Source organism: Microtus oregoni, unplaced genomic scaffold (assembly GCF_018167655.1).
Source record: "Microtus oregoni isolate MIOR12 unplaced genomic scaffold, Mior012 000053F_ref0000044, whole genome shotgun sequence".
In the NCBI taxonomy this organism is placed as follows: domain Eukaryota; kingdom Metazoa; phylum Chordata; class Mammalia; order Rodentia; family Cricetidae; genus Microtus; species Microtus oregoni.
Genome location: NW_024543829.1, coordinates 2,082,904 through 2,098,816, shown reverse-complemented (window position 1 = coordinate 2,098,816; position 15,913 = coordinate 2,082,904). Strand labels below are relative to the sequence as shown.

Below are 15,913 nucleotides of genomic sequence, written 5' to 3'. Positions count from 1 at the left end.
ACTTAGTACATATGCCCCTCTCTATTCTGACATGTTCCTCCGCTTTTCTGAGAAGAATCCCCTGGGTGTGGTGACTGTAAAAAGGCTCCCCGAGAGAACTAAAATGTCTTGACTATTGATGTACTAAAAATGCAGACAAATCATCATGAAAAAAAATCACAATAGGCACAGGAACGAACAACAGACATGCAAAAGGTAAATTCACAAATGCAACTTAATAAAGTTCAGAAAGATTAAGCGTACATAGTGGTGAATACCGCCAGGCACCCATAACCAATGAATTTGGGATACAAAGGTAGGGGATCACTGTATTATTGAGAGCCCATCCTGGTGGAAATCAGTTGCAGGCCAGTCACGGATATATAGCAAGACCTTGTCTCAAAATTAAAATATTATAATGACGAAATCTTGAATAATTGTATAAGAATTTTTCTTTGAGGAGATGTAGTGGGTATGGGAGCTGGGACAAAGGAGGATGGGTGTAGTGTGGGAAGAACAAATTTTCAGAGTTAGCAGTCAGGTTTTTAAAAGAGAAAAAGGAACAAGTAGACCAGATGGCAAAGAGGCAGTCAGAAGGTGGGAAGATTGTGCAGCAATATAGAAACTAAAAAAGAGATAACATTGTGTAATAACATTTAGACATTGTCTTCAATGAAATCATAGTTATTTTCATGCTCTCTTAAAACTCAGGGACTAGCATTTGAGTTTGAGAAGTAGCATATATCATAGATGTATGAACTTAGGTATTTGCAATTGATGAATACACCTAATCCTAGTGGCATGATTCTTGCAAACATTTACATTTATGTCTAATTATATTAGCACACTACTTTCATTGTCTTAATATTATGGTATGCATACTGTGACCTAACACTATGTCTAATAATTTTTTATTGTTTTACACCATGAAAAGTTCACTAGTACCACAAAACTAATTAAACAAGCATATATAGTACATTTGAGTTCACATGAGAAATAAAAGAAGTAGTCTAGTATGAATACTTTAGGTTTAGCCCACTTTCTTTTCTAGATAGTTAAAACTTCACTTTTCCTTCAAAGTGTTTTTTAATAGTATATATTTCAGAGACAGAGTTATCATGAGTCAGATTATTCATATGTATAACCACTAAAACTTTATCTAATCCTAAACAAATAATTTATAATACCAGCCATTTCATTTCAATCACACTTTGATAAAGGTGAATAAAGAAGTACCACCTTTCATTTCTCTGGAAATATTTTTTTGAGGAAAATTGTTGAGATTGGAGTGAGGACAAAGATCTTACACACACACACACACACACACACACACATGTACACACACATGCACACACACTCAAAGGGGTAAAAATGGTATTCATGTGGAAAGAGAATGAGAAAATATCTATGTTAACAGGCAAAACAGAAATTAAAAGCCCTCATTATTTGGTTTTAGTTTAAGTTCAATAAAATTAAACTTAATCTCAGTGCTACCTCTTACTACCATAGGCAGGTAAAATGAAAAGTTCTGCATGTAAAGGTGGGATTTCACTTACCAAATATTCATTTCACTATCACACAGGAAAATTAATGAAGTATTTGTAAAGATGAAAGACAATTTCTAAAGCTTGATATTGCATGCTTTCTGATTCAGTTGTGATATTTATGATTGTTAGGTTGAATACTCTTTAGATTAGAAAACACAGTGGTTTACAAATTCTCTAAAATATTAAAAAAACACTGAGTAAATGATTATTTTAAGAATATATTTCAATGTTTTATCTTGATTGTTGACCTATGAAAACAAACATAAGTATCGCAGTATCATCAGAGAATATTTTATTATAATGATTTTCTTTACCTTTACAAACAGGTCTGTGATCACTCCAAGCAGCAAAAACTTCTGCTATTCGTTGACAAGTGATGCTTTTTGCTCCCTGTAGGACATAGTCTTCATCACATGAGAATTGCACAGTGGATCCAAGGCTACAAATGAACAAAAAAATGTCTTTATATTTAGACAAACAGGATGTGATGGACAAGATCTACATATATAGACTTGATTCAATAAGTCAAATGTGTACCATGAGGCACAAAAATTTAATGTAAAATGTGAAAATACAACTTAAATAATTATGTACTAAAAGTAAAAGAAAAAAATCTTCATTAGATATGTTCAGTGCCAAGGATTATAGAAATTTAAGGCCAGCAGCAAGTTCAATTATTATTAATAAATTTGCTTCTCTAAGTGGATGGCAAATGTGAATAAATACTGGACATTCTAAACTGAATTCCGAATTTTGGGCTCCTACAACCCACAATATTTCTTCATGGAGAACCTATATGTGTAGGTGTTTTTACATGTCATTGAATATCCACCTGTGTGTGCAAATACATTTAAAATTATACTTTTGAAATATATATTGTCCATGTTTATTGGTAAGTTAAATGTGTTCCATTTGATGCCAGATATTGTCACAGAATCTGAAAATGGTAATTCTCAATAGAGCAATCACAAGTGACTGAGAAACACTTAAAAAATGTTCAACATCCTTAGCTATAAGTGAGTCACAAATAAAAACTACTTTTAGATTCCATCTTATACCTGTCATAGTGGTTAAGATCAATAACAAATAAATAGTTCACTGCAGTGAGGATGTGTATGGAACAAGAGGATCACACAGTCTTTGCTGGTGAAAGGGGAAACTTATGTAACTATTACAGATATCAATAAAAAGGTTCCTCAGAAACTCAGATATCAATCTACCTCAAGACCCACTTTTATTACTCTTGGGTATATACCCAAAGGAAGCTTATCCTACCACAAGTGCACTTGCTCAAACATTTTCATTGTTGCTTTAGTCATAATTGCTAGAAACTGGAAGCAACCTAGATCTCCCTCAAGAGAAGAATAGATAAAGAAACTATGGTATATTTACACAGTGGACGATTATTCAGTTATTTAAAATGATGCCCAAAAATTTGTAGGAAAATGGATGGAACTAGAAACAAATCATCCTGAGTGAAGTAAACCAGGCCCAGAAAGATAAACATGGTATGTATTTACTAAAAGGGATAATAACTTTGAAGTAAATGATAACCAAGGCACAATCAACAGACCCGGGGACATCAGGCAACATGAAGTGCTTTAGGAAGGATGTATCCATCTCCCTGGGTGGGGGAAATAATATATATTAAGGGCAAACTGAAGATGGGTGGGATGGAAGTGGGGACCATGTTGGCAGAAGATATGATAAACTGGGAGAATGTGGGCAGAAATGCTTTGAATTGGATAGGCATTTTGGTCGTCCTAATGCAGTGGAATTTTCCTGAAATCTATCAAGGTAATCCTAATGAGGACTCCTAGTAATAGGCATTACTGAGTCTCACCTGGCCATCTCTTATTAGCAAGTGAGACTTCCAGTGGCAGAACCAGTTTGTATTCAATTGAGTTGTTGGCCAAGGGGGTCAGGTCAGCAGCAAATCCACAAATATTCTGCTGTTAAGATAAGTGGTTGTTCTCCAAAATTTATGGGGGGCGGTATTGCCATGGACGACACCCACACAACTCATTGAACATGAAGTTGAACTGATGCCTACATTGAGCCCTCATTTCTATATTCTATTTATTTGGTGCAGACAAGATACTTTGAAGTCTAACAAATGTGGACACCAACCCAGTCACAAACTTTTTTTCATTTCAGTTTACCCTTCTTTAACTGATAGGAGGGATCCTCACAGAATATGGGGTATTTTAGAGTGCTGTAGAGCATGCAGGCTTTGCAGATGGTTACATCTGGAGATCAGCATGTGCATTAATTCGCATGGCTACTTGAACCCATTTTTCTCTTCCATTTTTACCTCCACTTAGTTTAAGCAAATCCAACTGACAGCCTTTTCATAAAGCTGAATCTAACCTTCTGTCAGCTGCCATATCAGAGCCTGATCTAAGCCAAAATAATTTCTCAAGAGAATCATTGCATTGTTATATTGTACTTTAATTTCCCATGTTTATTTTTTTTATTCTTTTTATATTTTTTAATAAGCTCTACATTTTTCTCTGCTCCCCTCCCTGCCTTTTCCCTCCCACCTTCAACTCTCTCCCAAGATTCCCATGCTCCCAATTTACTCACGAGATCTTGTTCATAAAAATTACCCTTACCCAAGCATATATTTACTTTTAATCTTGGTTTCCCCTTCATTCAGAAAAAAGGTATTCTGTGTTATCTATCCAAGAAACCCAAACCTGGTTAATTCTAAAATAATTTCCCAGACTTCCTCCATCTATTTTTCTTCAAAAACCATACTCTGTGCTTTGGCATGGATATGCTAGCACAGTCTTGCTTTTCATAGTAAGCAAATCTCTTACTTAAAAATATGTGTTCATGTTTTAATTTGTTCTCAATTCTTCATGCCAGCTTATTCGTGGGCCTCTTCTTGATCACTATTAAATTATAACTCAAGCTATTTTATTTACACTATCTAGTCAATGTGCATTTATTAACCATCTGCTTTTTCTTTGGTCTCAATAGAAAAATTCAGTTTATTTATCTGAATATAAAGAGAGACAGGTCAAGAAGTTGGGAGGAAAAGAGACAAAACACACACACACATACACACACACACACACACAGAGAGAGAGAAAGAGAGAGAGAGAGAGAGAGAGAGAGAGAGAGAGAGAGAGATTGAATTGTATTATTTATTTTAGACTTATTCACTAACATTTGCCTAAGGTGGACTAAAAACACACATCCTGGATGCCAGCAATTGGATGAACCATTCCCAGTTCTGTTCCTGGATCAGGAATTCTAAACTTCTATAATCCACAAGCACCAATTCTCCATCATCTGACACACTTTCAGTTTCCAAGAAAGAGCAAAAGGAATAACATGATCAGAATGTTGCAAAATGTTGCAAAGTCATGTATAAAATTAAAGTAGGGATGCAGTTAGGCATTCAATAAGATAAATAGCAAGTCTCAAGGATGCTATAAGTCTTTTGAACTTTATTTTGGAAGTCATGGGTTTTCAGTGAGTGCCTAATGAATGACAATATATTGTATTTTATGTGATTCTCAGTTGTGAGTTAATAATACAATTTGAAAGCACAAGTTTGAATCAGGAAGGTAATACAGATGTCTCATCTGTAGATAGGTTTGTAACATATACAAGATGGACGACAACTGACCAATAATGATAAAACATTAAGGAAAGGAATATTTTGCAGGAGTTGTTTAATTACTGCATCTTACTGACCTAACAATGATTGCTAAAGCTCGCTGCATGTGTCACAGATGAGTGTATTTAATTTCAATCAGAATCTTTCTGGTAAAATGGATCAATGATAACATCTTTAGCCATAGGATATTCACTGTGGTGTGTGTGTGTGTGTGTGTGTGTGTGTGTGTGTGTGCGTGTAAGGGTGTTGTAAGTTCATTTTTATTATCTGGATGTAGGGAACTGTTAAGTATAAATATATACCTTCTTTGCTAGCTTGTCAAAAAGTATCTTTAAGGTATGTTTTTACTTCCTGTGAGGTAATAATTTCATTTCTCTCTTTCTCCAAACAATGCGCTTGGAATAGTTTACATGTGGAATAAAGAGGGTCACTAGTTATCACTTTAGATCACAGAGAAAGACTTGCTAACCCCCAACATATCTGCTGTAAATTTAAGAGGAAACATCATTTATTGAACTCACAACGTCTAACCCATTCCAGGCACTTAATTATTTCTTTTATGTTAAAATCAGATCACAATCATCTGGGAGCTCTTGATTTGAAAGTCATCTGAAAACTTCTGTTGTGGTCTTATTGGGACTTAACATTTCATTCTCATAGAACTCTGCTATTTCAATTATTCTCTCCATTTGGGGGGGGGGTGTTAATCTATCAAACTATTGCATTCTTGTATATATGACAGATACCTACTTTGTATTCCTGACACTGTCCTGATATTGTTGAACCAAAACGCATAATTCTTTTCTTTTGTCATTGTCAATACTTGTTTTCTAATGTCTCTTACACTTGATAGTAAAGTTTTTTTTTTTTCCCTTTTGTTCAATGTAGAATCAAATGGTTCATTCTTTGTACCTAATGATGCATATGTTTGCTGCTAGGAGACCAAAGTTTGTTTCTCAGTACCCATGTTTGGTAACCTACACCCACTTGCAACCGTAGCTCTTGGTTACCCAAAATGATTTTCTGGACTCTTTGAGCACAAACATAATATCCCATAAATTAACATAGTTTACTCTGTAATTTTTATTACTGTGTTATTGTGATTTTGTGATCTTTTAATGAATAAGCATTTCTGACACAATATAGAGGAATTTAACTTTTAAATCATTCATATATAAAAGCAAAAATTAATCTTGACGATTAGAAGAAAACCTATAACTATGAAAGTTTAATAATGCTTTTGAAAACAATGATTTATAGGAAAGCATTTAGATTCCTTGAAAAGATGATCATATGTGCCCACCATAATTTCTCTGTCATCACAGAAGAGATGACGATTCTACTCAATCAATATCATCCACTTGAGTAGGATATTTAATATGATGCCACTTTCCAACACAAATCATTGAAAACTTTATTAAGACTATAAAATTACACTGTTTGAAAACAAGTGTGGATCTTTACTATAATTATGTTTGGGGGGCTGGAGAGATGGCTCAGTGGTTAAGAGCATTGCCTGCTCTTCCAAAGGTCCTGAGTTCAATTCCCTGCAACCACATGGTGGCTCACAACCATCTGTAATGAAGTCTGGTGCCCTCTTCTGGCCTGCAGACATACACGCAGACAGAATATTGTACACATAATAAATAAATATTAAAAAAATTATGTTTGCCCAACTTTAAATATCATCTTTTAGAAAATACTTAGTTTTTCTTTTTTTAAAAAATATTTATTTATTTATTATGTATACAATATTCTGTCTGTGTGTATGCCTGCAGGCAAGAAGGGTTCACCAGACCCAATTACAGATGGTTGTGAGCCACCATGTGGTTGCTGGGAATTGAACTCTGGACCTTTTGAGGAACAGGCAATGTTCTTAACCTCTGAGCCATCTCTCCAGCCCCAATACCTAGTTTTTCAAAAAGTGTATTGTTAAATAAAGTCCTAAAGCTGTCAGTTAAATGAGAGAATTTTCAAAATGTATCATATACATTGACTGAAATAGTTAACCTATTTATTTTTAAATCAATTAAATGAGATATAAATGAATAGGAAGAAAGGAAAGGCAGCTGCTGGTAATTGATTGAAAGAGAGGATCCTCAGAGACCAAGCAATCTTATCAGCAACTCATTTCAGATGGGTTGATGCTTAATTTTTGGGTTTTTTTTTTTTTTTGGTTTTTGTTGTTCCAGATACTGTGTGTTTTGGTTGATTTAAAGGTCTCATGATTTCCTGACATATGCAGAATTCAACATTAACACAGATGTCTAGTGTTCAAAAAAAAAAAACTTACGAGTAGAAATTACCAGATATAAATACTGATGCAAAACTTAGAGCTTATGTAAAACATTTCTGTACTGAATAGATTAAAGTTTTAAACACAGAGGAGAAAACATTGCCAACTAAACCTGAATATGACAAGATAATGCTGTTCAAAAATAATTCTTTAATTAATTTAAAATGCACTTTCAAAAATGAGTTATTGGACATTAGAAAACTTAAACTGACCTTCTCCCTTTACTAGAATGAAGTTTAGGGTATTTTAAATATAACCATTATGTGTTCTAAGAATATAAAGTGATATTAAAAATGAATAACAACTAAATTTTAAAGTTTTATACTTTGTATTCCTGTAACTTTAAACACTCCTGGAGCAAAGGATGCTATGGTATCCAAACCACCATAGAAAAGGTTCCCACTCTGCTGTAGCCCTCTTCGTAAGATCCTATAATTCATTAGAAAATACATTGGTCACAACTTGATTTAAAAAGTTTATGTCAAATAGTAGCCCCTAAAAATATGTATATGAGTAACATTTTATGAGCAGGTTACATTTAAAAACACACATTTGTTTATATAAATTGGCATATATATATATATATATATCACACAAACAGAAACACATAAAATTGGACTCACTTCCATTGTAAAACACTATATGACTTAATAGAAACCATATCATGTTTTATATGGAGTAAGAACTTTATTTTATTTAATTTCACAAATTAACTGGCACTTATTTTTAAATGTTTTAAATTCATCTAAATGTTTCTCAAATCCTGTGCTCACATGAAAAAAAAGGAGAAAAATCATAGGCTTCACAAGTTTTTATTACTCATGTATCATGATTTCCTTAGGTCTGTCAACAAAACCAATATTGTTAACAGATGAGGATGGATTCAATTCAGCTCCCAAACACTTTTGTGCTTGTCTAATCTACTGCTTTCTGCACCGTAATTGTAACCAATCTGGGTATTATTCCTGGGTATCTTGTTATAGGAAGTGCTTAAGGTATTATTCAATAAGCAAAACATTCTATGCTCAAAGGCCAAGCTTGTTCAACAGGAAACAGAAACACTTTAGGAAAGTGTGCTTGCTGAGGCATTCATTAATGGTTACATAATGAGATAACCTCAAAGAAAATCCATAGAGAGGAATGTAATGTTATAACACCAGAAAAGAGGTAGCAACTCTCATTGAATCCATATTTAGTAACCTATAAATTATACTGGGAAATCCAAAAGTGAGTTTATAAATGCAGCAATAAATTATTACAGAAATAATCAACACAACTTTGTAAAACTTCTTTTACTGTAAGAAGGCAATAAAATAAATTTATATTTTAATATTTAATTTATATATTATTTCTTACTGTCTAAAGTTTTAAGTCAATAAGATTAGATTTTTTCTAAGTTTTCAAGAGCCGTATCATTCAATGGCTCAACCTAGTTTTTATTGACATAGTATGTCAAAACAAATATATCACAAACACCTTACTATGTTATTGTAATTTTTTTTAATTTATTTATTTATTAAGGATTTCTGCCTCCTCCCCGCCACCGCCTCCCATTTCCCTCCCCCTCCCCCGATCAAGTCCCCCTCCCTCATCTGCTCAAGAGCAATCAGGGTTCCCTGACCTGTGGGAAGTCCAAGGACCGCCCACCTCCCTCCAGGTCTAGTAAGGTGAGCATCCAAACTGCCTAGGCTCCCCCAAAGCCAGTACATGCAGTAGGATCAAAAACCCACTGCCATTGTTCTTGAGTTCTCAGTATTCCTCATTGTCCTCTATGTTCAGCTAGTCAGCATTTATCCCATGCTTTTTCAGACCCAGGCCAGCTGGCCTTGGTGAGTTCCTAATAGAACATCCCCATTGTCTCAGTGTGTGGGTGCACCCCTCGTGGTCCTGAGTTCCTTGGTCGTGCTCTATTGAGACCCTTTAATGAATAAGCATATTTGACACAATTTAGAAGTATTTAACTTTTAAATCATTCTCATTTATTCTACTAACTTGGCTATACGGCATTTCCTATAATACGCAACTAAAGAAAATTGAATCATTTTTAAGTTTGAAGTTAGCACATTCCCTTTTAATGAAATGTTTTTTAAGTAAAAGCAAAACAACAAACAGTATTTTAACCAAAGTTGGACAAAATTTAGTATCAGCTTTGAAATAGCACAAACAAACTGGAAAAACTGAATATGCTGGAAATGATCTTTAAGGTTTTAATCCAAGATCTACAACTCAGATCGTAGTCAAGTACAATTCATTTTGTAAAACATTATCAAATTTACCGAATGCAATTATTTGGGGCAATTATTACTGAGTGCTAATATCATACAGAATTACTCAAAAGATGCAGATAATGAACATGGAGGCTCTCTCCTTTTGCCTTCCTTGCTACAGTGGACTGTCTTTTAGCACTCTAATCAAATGTAAACTCTTGATTCTACAAGTGTTATCTTGAGAAATGGAAATGTTATTATGAGCCATGTCTTTTGTAACTTTTGAAATTGATTTTTATTGAGCTCTACATTTTTATCTGCTCCCCTCCCTGCCTCTCCTCTCTTCTTCAACCCTCTCCCAAGGTCCCCATGCTCCCAATTTACTCAGGAGATCTTGTCTTTTTCTACTACCCATGTAAATTAGATCTATGTATGTCTCTCTTAGGGTCCTCATTGTTGTCTAGGTTCTCTGAGATTGTGATTTGTGGGCTGGTTTTCTTTGCTTTGATTTAAAGACCACTTATGAGTTAGTACACGTGATAATTATCTTTCTGGGTCTGGGTTACCTCACTCAAGATAATGTTTTCTAGCTTCATTCATTTTTCCTACAAAATTCAAGATGTCACCTGGGTGGTGGTGGTGCATGCCTTTAATCCCAGCACTCGGGAGGCAGAGGCAGGCAAATCTCTGTGAGTTTGAGGCCAGCCTGGTCTACAAGAGCTAGTTCCAGGACAGGAACCAAAAAGCTATGGAGAAACCCTGTCTCAAAAAAAAAAAAATTCAAAAAAAAAAATTCAAGATGTCTTTATTTTTTCTGCTGTGTAATACTCCATTGCGTAAATGTACCAAATTTTCCTTATTCATTCTTCAGTTGAAGGGCATTTAGACTGTTTCCAGATTATGGCTATGACAAACAATGCTGCTATGAACATAGTTGAGCACATGTGCTTGTGGCACGATTGAGCATCCCTTGAGATTGTCTTTTTAGGGACTGTGAAAATTCAAAAGTCAGAATTTTAGACTTGTAAAATCCTTGATCTCTAAACTGAGACTACTGGACCACTCTAATGTGGACAGTGAAGATGAGGAAAACAGACCATAAAGACAGAAGTCATGTAGTTACACAGGGAGGATTCTATAAGGCACTAGGATAGAGACATTTAATGTGATATCTGGCAATCAAACCGGCTACATTCATTTTGTATGCTGAGAATTTGATTCAGGTTGATTTATTATAATGGACTAATTTGTTTATAGAGGAAATCACACCGCCAGCAAGTGTTCAGGATATATCGTGAATACTGCTTTGTATTTTCAGACACAGATATCATGAGACAAAACGTGGAGCAGAAACCTAATCAATTGTAAAGTTTGATCCGAAAGGAATGCGAACAAGTTGAAAGTTTCAAATGGAGAGTACACATTACTAACCTCTGTAATTAATAAAGAGGATAGTATAATTAAGGAAAACTTGATAAAATACATTGGGATAAAAGGAAAAGTACCTGGAGAACAGGGTTTAATTTATCTGAGGCTCCACCTGAATAAAGTGTGAACTCATTTGAAAATAGACAGCCTAAAATGAGAATACCACAAAAGGCTGGATTAGAACTGCCAATAGATTTAGAATTCAGAAACATCTCTAACTCCAGAGAATCACTAATTGCAGTCCAGGTGTAGCCAGGTCAGACTTCCCGTAAGAAAGCGTTTTGAAGATTCTGCATAAATATGTGAAGGTAAGACCTATATTGCAGTGGAGATTCTTGGATGTTAGAGATGCTATGACCATGGGACACTCACCAGGAAATCTATAGGTGTAAAGTCAAGCCAGTTCAAGAGAGTAGCTACATGGGCTAAAAGCAGCAGAACAGTAGCAGTCATCTTTTGAACCCTAGATGCTGGACCACAGATCTGTTTAATTTGGTGGTTTACATCCCAGTTTTCAGTGCTGCATCAGTTTGTTCGTTCTCTCCTATGCTGTCACTATTCCTTTTCAAAATGGCATTTTTTATTATGTGCTGTTGAGTAGTAGAGGAGGGTAACTTGTTCTACTCACATATTTATTTAATTCACAGATGGTCATATAAGTCTCAGATCTTTATGTTATACGAAGATAAAGTCTTTTAGGCATTTTAAACTTTAAAAGAAATAAAATCTCAAACATTCTTCCAGATAATACAATGGAACTCACTATGATTCTTCTATGTACCAAGTTTCCCTCGCCCTGTATTAATTCACCAAATTCCAGGTCACCCAGCATTACCAAGCACACAAACAAAAAAAAATCATATTTTCTCTAATTAAGAGATCAGAACATAAAACGATGTCTGGTCAAGTAGAAATAAGAGAATAAACAATTACTTATTTTTTTATATTTGAAAACTTTAACAAAATTCACAAATATATTTTAGACCACATTTGTGCCTCATCACATAATTGTCAATTTTGTTAAAGTTTTCAAGTGTAAAAAATCAAGTAACAGTTTATTCTCTTTTTGGCATGGTCTAAAATGTTTGGGTCTGATGCTTGCTACCCACTTCAGGTCTAAATGCTTTTGTGTCAACTCGGGGATGGGAGACAGTAGCTGAGAGATGTCCCATGCAGGGGATTGGGTGCTAGGGGTGCACAGGCAGGAGAGCATGGAAGATCCCCAGTGCTGTATTTCTAGGCCACACAGTGTGTTGCATGGCAGATCTAGCTATTACTCAGATAAAAAAGGTTTATATGCTATACTGTGCAACCCAAAGCTAAGGTAGTGAGGAAAGCTCCCACCAATAGTCGCAGAGCAGGAAGTCAACTACCCCCAAGATATTGAAAGCCTGAGAGAGGCAGAATAAACATTCAGGGCTGCAAACAAGAAAATTACCATTTAAAAAGCTGCCCTGGTCAGAAAACAATTACAGATACACAATAAGAACAAATCAAATGAATAAAAACCCCCAAATGGGTCACAAGGTGGGATAAATATATGTATGCTTGGGAGGGAGAGGAAAAGGAATGCAGACAGTTATAAAAAAGGAAATAGTTATAAAACCATAAAGCAAAGTCTTTAAAGAGACAAAGTACAGACAGTCAGAAAAAAGAGTAAAGAAAAATAAGCCACGAAACATATACACAGAGAGTCTGGGTTATGTATATTGTGTTTTCTTTGAATATTGTGAAGGAGCAAAGTACAGAGATATTTCATTGTATAAGCTGCTAAGCTAAACCAAGATACATATATTAATGGTATTGTGACTTCAAAATTTGGGTCTAAAGATTTTTGTTGCTTTGGAAAAGAGGTTCTTCTTTTGCTTTTGCAGGAGATGGCAACCTGGAGATTCCTTACAGACAAACTGGTTTGATGGACCAAGACCCGACAAAAAGTCCCTGCGAACACCCCCCAAAATTACTTCACCCAACAAAAAGCAGGAAGCATTTTGGAGAGAACTACACCTCAATTCCCAAGTATTGTTTTTAAATGTTTGTTTATATTTAAAGGGGGATATGCTATAGAGATTTGCATTGGTATAGATCTTTGTTTATTCAAATAAATTTTAGGTCAATTTTGTTGTATGTATATTTTTGCTCTTGATTAAAGATTTATGTTTGTGGAGCTCATTTAAAAATGTATTGTATAATTAAGAAATACATTTTAATAGATAGTCATCTGTAATAGTCAAACTTGTAATCAAGATAGTTAGGGTTTTCTAGATACATAGAGATTTATTTCACTTAGACCTACGGAATATGATGTTTAAAATGTTTTAAGAACTTTGGATTTTTCTCAACAATGAGAAACAATGCTCCTAGTAGCACCAATCTACTTCAGGAGGAAGATGGGCATCAAAAAGGCTCCTTATGGAGTTTGTTAAGCATTTGGGCAAGAAACTGCTCTTTCCTGAATTGTTTGACTAGACTTGCAGAACCCAAAGAGAAATGACTGCTGAAGGTGCCTAAATGAGGTGAGACAGTTTTGTGGGGTTCCTGCTTCATGAAAGAGTGTACCAGGCATTCTGTATCATACAGATTAAAGTGAAAAATTGTCACTATATGTGGAACTGTCTTTGAAATTTCCTGCTTCATGGAATAGTCTGTCATATACTATGGGCCTGTAGGCTGAAGATGGTTGTCTGCAACATTAGAGAAGAACTTTGGGTTAGTATCCTGTTAATATTATAGACTTCTGGGGTCTTTGACTGAGTTGAAGAACAGAAGGTTGTAGTCAGAGTTTTTCCTTAGTTATAATAAAACATAAATATGATAGACTATTTTCCTTAATTTCTCAAATGTAAATGGACTAAATATTGTAACAGTAATTTTTGGTTGATCACTGTTTTGTTGTCTGAACTCTTGCTATGTCAAATTTAAACCCTCCTTTTTATTAGAATGAAAATGGGGGTTTGTGGGAGGTGATGTATGCTGTGAATATGTTTTATTACCATTGGTTAATAAAGAATCTGTTTTTGGCCAATAGCTTAATATTTTATGTTAAGAGGAAGGAGGAAGTCTTTGCCTATTTTTGAAAGAAAACTCATCTCAACCTGGTCACTTGGAGTATTTTGTGCTAGAAGATAACACTGTTGAGTTCAGAAAGTTTGCATTAAAATGATGAATCCTGTCCAAAATGATGTGGGAGTGACTAGGAACTATCTTATGGGATTTAAAGCCTAGTGCATGAATTGCAAACTATACCTGAAACTGCTGGGTGGCCAAGGACCTGAGATTCAATAGGTCATGGACCGAGCAGATAACTAAATATTACTGTTACGCTAAAGCAATAAAATGAATACTAATCACATTTGGAATTTTTCATAGATCAATGTCTTGTTCATCTATCATCTATCATCAGAGAATCTTCTTTTGGCAGTAGATGGGAACAAATACAAAAACTACAACCAGAAAATGTGCAGAGTGCAATTCTTTGGAACACTAAGTAAGTGTCCTAAATGGGATGTCACCATCAAATTCTTCCCCTTATGGCTCAGGAAACCTTGTGGAATAGGAGGCAAAATTGTGTAAGAGCCAGTGAGAAATGGAAGAGATGAAGGAAACAAGCAAGGTCTTCTAGACATACCAGGGCTAGCATACATGTGACTCCACAAAGGTTGTCACAACATTCACAGAGCTTACCCCAGTCTAAGAAGATCAGATCCCAGCACTAAGGAGGGAAGCAGACCAAAGATCACATCCCTAATTCAGAAACTGTCTCCAACTAACAGTGACTTGTGAAGGAAATACTGATTTTACCACTGGAGTCCAACTGGGTGTACGAAGCACATTTAGTAGCAGACTCCAGTCCAGCAGTACATGGACAATACAAACCATGCTCAATGATATTTTTGAGGTATTTATCTTTTGTATTATTGTCTCATAAAACTTTGGCATTTAGTTTTACCTCATAGCCTTTAAGTTTTTTCTTTTAGTTTCTGTGTTATGATCCTTACCATCACTACCACCACCAAGAGAAAAGAAAGAAAGAAAGAAAGAGAAAGAAAGAAAATAATTTTCAACACTTAGAGCAAGATACCTTTCTAAAACATTTGGTCAAAATTCATTCACCTCCTCTTTTACCACTTCAAGAAAACATTTGTGTGCTCTGCATTATAAAACAACATATTTATCAACATATATTTAAAAGTGTACTTCAGTAGGGTATCACCATGATTTCTTTGTGTGTGTCCTCAGATTATTCAGATTAAGTTTCTATTATTTTCTGATTTATGGTTCACAATTCCTCTCTACAAAGAAAAACTTGTGATAACTAAGAGAGTCCAGACAGAGAGTGCCGCTTATTACAGAGTGGAGTGCTCTCTTAACGATATGCATGCTGTTCATGTCACACGCCTCCTCTACTTCCTATGTAATTTATGGATTCCCTTAAGTTATACATTCTCAAAGTCCTATCAGCTTAGATAGCATTAGTGCAGTGACTTTGGATTAATCCATTTAGACTATATTATCTTTAGCTTTATATAATAAAATAGATGCATTTCTCCTCGAGCAAACTTTATAGGGCAAAAGTGTACAGAAATTCTTGAGCCCTAAGGAATAATAATGTTGTGCTTACTATTACATCTGTTTCCAGACCCAAATGATAGTGCTTTAAGAATTTTTTCCTAAGTGTCCCGAAAAATATTTCCACATGGACAATCCTAGTCCAAATTATTCATTTCAGTTTTACAATCTAATACTGGAAGATGCAGTGATTTTTGTTTGTCCAATTCACATACAAAGCTTTTCTTAAACATTTAAAAATGGATTGGCTTGGGTA

At 34.9% G+C, this 15,913-nt stretch overlaps 1 protein-coding gene across 2 annotated transcripts in view; it reads right to left on the bottom strand.

Moving 5' to 3' along the window:
- Csmd3 (CUB and Sushi multiple domains 3) overlaps positions 1–15,913 on the bottom strand; it is a 976,611-nt gene that overhangs the window by 577,622 nt on the left and 383,076 nt on the right. For both annotated transcript variants that reach the window (XM_041637611.1, XM_041637612.1), the window contains one exon: positions 1,841–1,965. In XM_041637611.1, the coding sequence (XP_041493545.1) occupies positions 1,841–1,965 (125 nt within the window). The remainder of the gene's footprint in view (positions 1–1,840; positions 1,966–15,913) is intronic.